Consider the following 6,913-nt stretch of genomic DNA (forward strand, 5'->3'; position numbering starts at 1 on the left):
AAAGCATTAAGGTACGTTGGAGGAATATGTTAAAATTATTAATGTTTTACATGATTATAATGAAAAGAACAGGAAAATGTAGAAACATACAAATGAAAACGCAGTTTAGAATTTGCATACATCGCTGTTCACTATAATTATGAACATTACAGTAGTTAGTCTATAACAAGTGTATGAGATATCAAACAACCAAGTTTAATATTCATTACTGAATTCTCAACGAATTAAACATGGGGCCCGTTACACAAAGCTTAGCAATGGTCGTAGAACATTTTTCTACGATTGATTGCATTGACTTCAATGTACAATCAATCTTAAAAATCAAGTGTACGATTAATCGCTAACCTTTGTGACAATGGTTGTTTAAACTGTTAAAGTGTATTGTTTTTATTGTAGACAGCGTTGTAAAAAAAAGCATTTATACTTCGCTAACTCGTATGGTAAAGTCATTCAATTATCAGAAAAATGTTACCCTCTCTTCTTCTCCCCGCCCCTCTCCACATCCCCCCTTCTTTCTCCCTGTCTCTATCTTCTTGTTGCTATGTAGGTAGAAGAGCAGGCAATACTGTTCGCTTCTGGACTAATAGCCCTTGGCAACCAGCCAGGCCAGGAAACCTTTATTGGGATTTTCTCCCAAAATAGACCAGAGGTAAAACCAAAAATATAATAATGATAAATCAAAAAATATCATTTATCCAGATAACCATTTTCTGAGTTTAAAAAGTATAAACCCTTCTCATATTTCATTCATATCTGTGCGTTGTCACATTATAATTATTCTCTAAAAAATAATAGATGCGGATGCAGTGTTGTCTCCCCGTTCGATATCAGTCATTTTCAAATACCATAGATCAATTAAATCAATATCAATTTTTAAGAGTCATTTTTGTCAGAACACACAGGGGCGAGCGATACCACATGGAATGTAACCCCACCCCCCCCCCCCCCCCACGATGCTTTTAAGAGCGAATGAAATACATACATATTTATGTATATAAAATGAGCACGAATTATAGAAGGAACATGAAAGAAAGACAAGAAACAAAAATAGATAAGAGCACTAGAAAGAGAATGTTAGTAGTAAAATATCCCTTTTGCCATTGATAATAAAATGCGCATTATAGACATCCTATGCCGAAACCGCCACAGCAATAAAGTCATCATCATAAAATATTTTCATTCAACAAGATGACCTCTTGCGTCTTTTTCACTAACTTCGTTTTAGAGTCACTATAGCCAAATATATTCGTTTTTGATATAATTGATTAATTCTTAAAGGAGAAAGAAACCCTTGAAACCAGCTGAATCCATATCAAAGAGAAAAATCAAAGAAACAAAGTTTGAGGAAGATTGAATGAATAATAAGACAGTTATGAGCATTTGAATATTGAGATCACCAATGCCATGTAGATCCTCCCGTTGGCAATGCGACCAAGATCTGTGATGTCACACACGTACAACTCCCTCATTACTTTAGTACTTATTTCACTTATATTCTCATTTTTATAGAGTCTATCACAGGGTGAGGTGTTCTCTTTATGAGAGGACAAGTACAGAGGTTTCACAACATTATATCATTGATGAATCGTTTGTCATATGATTAGAATGAGCAAAAAGAGATGTTTGGGGTATATTTTCAGTGTCCAAAAGGGGAGAGTTGTTCATCTGTGACATCATAGATCTTGGTCGCATTGCCAATAGAGGATCTCCATAGCATTAGTGATCTCGACATTCAAATGCTCATAACTCTTCTATTGCTAGTCCTATTTTACTCAAACTTTTGTTGATCTTATTCTTTGATTTTTCTGCTTTCACAAAAGCTAACTTGCTCCAAGAGTTTCATTCTCCTTTAATGTTTTCTCTTCCATTTGCAGTGGGTCATCGTTGATGTAGCTTGCATGTACTATTCAATGATATCAGTACCATTTTACAACACCGTAGACATCAAAGCTTGTGACAGGATCATATCACAGAGTAAGGATTGAGATATGATTCAAAGAATGACCCAACCAAGTCCACACTGGGGTACAGATGGGGGCATGGAACCCCCACCCCCCCCCCCCCCCAGTTTTCACGACTAAGAAAAAGAAAAGGGGAAAAAAAAAGAGAGAAGGGAGAAATTTTATTATCTGGATATTATGCTAAAAGGCTATCACAAAATTTGAGTTTTTTATAAAAATGTCGAACTTTTTGCACGCTCGCTTCACTCGCTCCACAACGTAAAAAAAAACAAATCTTGCCCAATACGCCATAACTGGCCCCCTCAAATTTTATGGCTCATTACGCCACTGAAATTCCATGATAGTTCGCTTTTATTAGATTATTTTTGTGTATAAAAATATGTCAAATGAGTAATTTGGGCAGTTTTCATTCATTTCGGCCGCTTTTGGGTCGAATTTCTGGGTATAGATTACACATATTTTAAGATGAAACAATATCCGATGTCTAACTCACAAGGTGTTGGAATTTGGTCATTCTTATTCATATACTTATTTTCAATTTATGATAGCTCATGCTGGAATTTTCGTTTTCATTGTTTTCATGTTTGAATTATTACTTATCCACTTGTAGATATTTATCTATGGGAGGAACAACATAAAAGCAAAGTCGATTTATACTTTGAAGTGCATTTATTTTTGTCAACGCCCTCACCTTTCACCCCCCCCCCCCCCCCATGATCTGCAATAAGTCGCTCGGTCCCGTGTCTCAGTAAGGAACGATGATAAAACATTCTTTATTTGACAGTGACATTTAATTGTTAAAAAAAAACATTGAACTTTTGAAATAGCGTAACTATTTTTAAAATGTGAAGTATATTTGCATAATCTCTCAATTTATTCGTGCTATTCTTAATTTATTACAGGGCATTGCGTTGAAGAATAAAACATTGACATTGATGATTAAGCCTATATCAACTTGAAAAAAAGTGAATATTTGAGACCCATCTACTGGTGACAAAAATAAATTTCTTATCATCTTGACAATTTATCATTTTTTTAATCAATTTAGCAAACATGGAAACAATCGTTTGCGATACATTGGAAAAAGCCGAACGCCTCCGACTGGAACATTCGGCTCTTCGGGGTCTCAAAACTGTCATCGTCATGGACCTTCCCATTGAAGGTTTAGGGGAGCAGAAAGCCATGTTTGCAGCGGAGGGACTACAGCTGATGTCATTTGATGACGTCGTTAATTGTGGAACGAAAAATATAGTCGACAGAGTGGTATTTATGAATTCCTACTACAATTTGTCATCGTGATGATAGGCTCGTAGTTTGGTATTAATGTATATAGATATTCCCAAGAAGAAACAGTCATTAACGTTCATATTTTAGATATCCCTAATTTGTAACGCCAAAATGGGGTGAACTTCGTATTGAGGAATTAACAGGCCAATTTATAATCATTATTTGTTTGTCCAGACTCGATATATTTTTAAGATAATCAAAGATAGGTATAAAATTGTGTTTTTTTATCATGAAAATTCAACTGTCAACCTGAATGAATATAGTCTCAAGCAGTAGCGTACGCAGGGGGTGGTTACAGGGGTTCACCCCCCCCCCAAAAAAAAAAGTCCTTTTTTTTTTTTTTGATTTTCAACATTTCATTCAGCTTGAACCCCCCCCCCCCGTAAGAAATGCAGGTCTCGATTGATCTGAGAACAAAATGAGGCAACATTTTTTTAGAATAGAGTCGAGAAACGTACATGCAATCCAGCTGTGGGTTATAAACTAACATGGATTGGTCTTCCAGGACTAAATGTACAAGACCGAGTAGTGTCCTTCGAATAGGAACGTTAAAGTTCGATCCCATTGTGTGAAATCCACTCATTCATGCATGATTCATTATGGATAGGACACTCCTCATTCACTTTTAAATACGTCCCTTTGCAAATTAATATGGCATACAGGAACATTAAACATGTAAAAAAAACATGACATTGCTTCAAATTGAATAAAATTAATGAATTAAATATTTGCATGTGTTTTATTCGTTTTAGTTACCTAAACCTGAAACCGTTTGCACTCTCATTTACACTAGCGGTACAACAGGTCAGTAATGTCAGTTTAAACGATTATTTTGTCAAAAGAGATGGCGTCAGGGGGGGTAGCCCCATGATTTTTCAAGTAGGGAAGAAAAAAAGGCAATTAAAAGAGGGAGGAAATAGAAGAAAGAAGAAAAGGGGATCAAAGTAAGTGATGCGGGCCGTTTAACTCTATAATGAACCTGTAATAACTTTTAACTCTATAATAACCCTATAATTGACTTCCGAAAATATAACGTAGAACATGTAGAAAGAAGGTCGTCCTGCCACCCCTTACCAAAATATAACCTACATATTACTTCTGACGTCATTCACAAAAGACAATAAAATAAAATCATTTGATAAAAATTAAAAAAATAAAAGTAATTCATGAGTGAATGCTACAATGTAATGTGTTCAAGTTTTTATTTTAAAAAAAAATCGGTAAAAAGTTTATATTTTCACTTGTTGTCGTTTGTGATGCAGTAAAAAATCATCTATAGATGTTTAAATATATATGTATTTTCTATTTTCTATTATTATTGTGCATTTTGCCAAGTAATAAAGCAAATCAATGACCCATCATTCAAACAGCTTGAAAATTATTGTTTCACATATTCTGGCCCTCTTAACTAATGGCAGCTGGAATCATTTACAAAAACATCGATAATTTCTTCAGATAATAAAGTTATACAGAAGTTTAAAGTGCATGCCATTCTATTTGACGAGATGGCGGGATATTTCAGGAACGGCGACATAATAAATCTTCCCAAATTGCTATGACGACATGAAATTGTTTAAAAGTGACCAGGAAGATATCTTATGTCACCATAGACTAATAAAGCTGATTAGTCGACATCAAGTCGACTCTACAATGTCAAAATCTCTACATATATTCAAACAATATAGCATCTTAAAACTTTCTTGATATTATGAAGTCCCCGCCGTCTATATAGGTGATTATAAAAATTGTTTCACGCATTAACCGCAGGACTACCAAAGGGCGTACCTCATACGCATAAAGGCCTCGTCGCTACTCACGCTCACGCCTGGCAGACTGCATCGGTAAGTATCAATAATTACGCATTCTGAAATCTTGTTTAAATAGCTGAAAATGCCACAGTCTTCTCAACACTGTATGTTTGTTTGTGTTGATTTTTTTTCTGGGCTCTTTTCTTATGCAATAACCTGCATGTATCAATTTATATTTTCACCCCAATGAACCATGGAATATGCACCGAAATTGGATGTCTAGGGTGGATAATGAGCGAGTTATGTCCAATTTCTGTGAATGGCGGCCATTTTGGACGCCATCTTGGATTACGGACATCCCCTAAAGATGATAACTTTTAGTATGTTATTCTAGACATATTCCTGGACCTATCCTGAAAAAAAATCAGCTTGTTACCTCAAATTTTCATTCTCGAGCCTATCTTGGCCTAACGCTCTCGGCCTATAATGAGAAAATCAAATATAAACACTGTAGTCTTAATTTCTGGACATTCATTTTTTTTTATGAACATCAATAGAATAAGATTGGTGCATTTGGCATCCCACAATATCATACCACATTACATTAACAGTTTTAATTGAAACTGAAGTTTAAACTTGACCTTTAATTATTGTGTTTTTCTCAGGTGGATATTGTACCAAACCACAATGATACGGTAATATCTTATCTCCCCTTGCCACACGTCTATGAAAGAACGAATTTGGTAAGCATTTTTAATAAATAATAATAATGAATGCAATCTATAAAGGAGTTATAGGGGTAAGTTGGGTTTTTTATAGCTTAATCATGAATGTTTCGACGCTCTTACTATTACGGCAGGGACAAGACATTTTCTCTGCTTTCTCTCTCCTTTGACTTACATTTGTGATAAAACAGGAATCAGAAAAAAGAAGCTATATACCTGGATTGTAAAAATTTGTTAAATTATTGATTGACACAAGTTATTAATGTTCTTGACATAAGAATTATATCTCAAATGATCATACATGAAGAAGTCATTCTACACAGTGTTTTGACTCATTCATTCATCCACTACTTTGTGGAAAATTACGCTTAAAGTTGATCTCAGCAGCACTAAAAAAAACCTCGTAACGAATTTCGTGTAAAAACTAAATGAGTTTTTAGAAGCGTGACTTGTCCACTGCGTGCTGAAAACGGTCAATGATTCAAACGACTCTTATACCATGGTCACATTTGTTCTACGGCGGCCGTACGGCGAGTCGAAAACAGCCGTTTTATTAATTTTGATTCAAACCACCTATATGTAATTGGACAAAAAATGTTAAAACGGCTGTTTTCGACTCGCCGTACGGCCGCCGGAGAACAAATGTGACCATGGTATTACATGACTGCACACTTTCCCGCCTCTCCATCTGATTTGCATGCTTGGAATGCAAAGCTCGTAACCAACAATAGGAAACATCATGGAGCTACTGTGTTAGTAGCTCCATGGCATTATTGTCGCGGCAGCTTAAGCTTGAGCTACCATCACTGGCACTCAGCAGAACATGCAAAGAATAATCTGCCGGATACCCATTCACCTCACCAGTCCTGACTCGAGTGCAGCACAGTGTGTAGCACATGGCTAAGATTCGAACCCACGACCCTCTTTTTGAAAAGCAAGATTCAGAACCACTAGACCATATAAATATAAAGTAAATTTATTATTAATGTTAGTTCTGCCACGTTTTATACATCTAATGGTGAAGTCAGATGATAAATTATTATATTACATTACATTCAACCAAGGAGGTTTCAAATGAGATGGAGTAACAGCAAATAAAATCTCTTTGAACAAGGTTAAAAGCCGCCAGCAGAAAGTATGTCAGGCATGCACTTTGCTCAACATCTCTTGCAATTGTGTAGACAAATGATTC

At 35.6% G+C, this 6,913-nt stretch overlaps 1 protein-coding gene across 1 annotated transcript in view; it reads left to right on the forward strand.

Annotated features, from left to right (window-relative positions):
* The first annotated feature begins 3,014 nt into the window (after positions 1–3,014).
* Positions 3,015–6,913, forward strand: part of LOC129281752 (long-chain-fatty-acid--CoA ligase 5-like) — a 14,410-nt gene continuing 10,511 nt past the window's right edge. Inside the window, exons 1-4 of the mRNA XM_064113408.1 lie at positions 3,015–3,224; positions 4,001–4,052; positions 5,016–5,089; positions 5,662–5,739. Coding sequence (XP_063969478.1) covers positions 3,015–3,224; positions 4,001–4,052; positions 5,016–5,089; positions 5,662–5,739 — 414 coding nt within the window. The remainder of the gene's footprint in view (positions 3,225–4,000; positions 4,053–5,015; positions 5,090–5,661; positions 5,740–6,913) is intronic.

Source organism: Lytechinus pictus, chromosome 18 (assembly GCF_037042905.1).
Source record: "Lytechinus pictus isolate F3 Inbred chromosome 18, Lp3.0, whole genome shotgun sequence".
Lineage (NCBI taxonomy): Eukaryota > Metazoa > Echinodermata > Echinoidea > Temnopleuroida > Toxopneustidae > Lytechinus > Lytechinus pictus.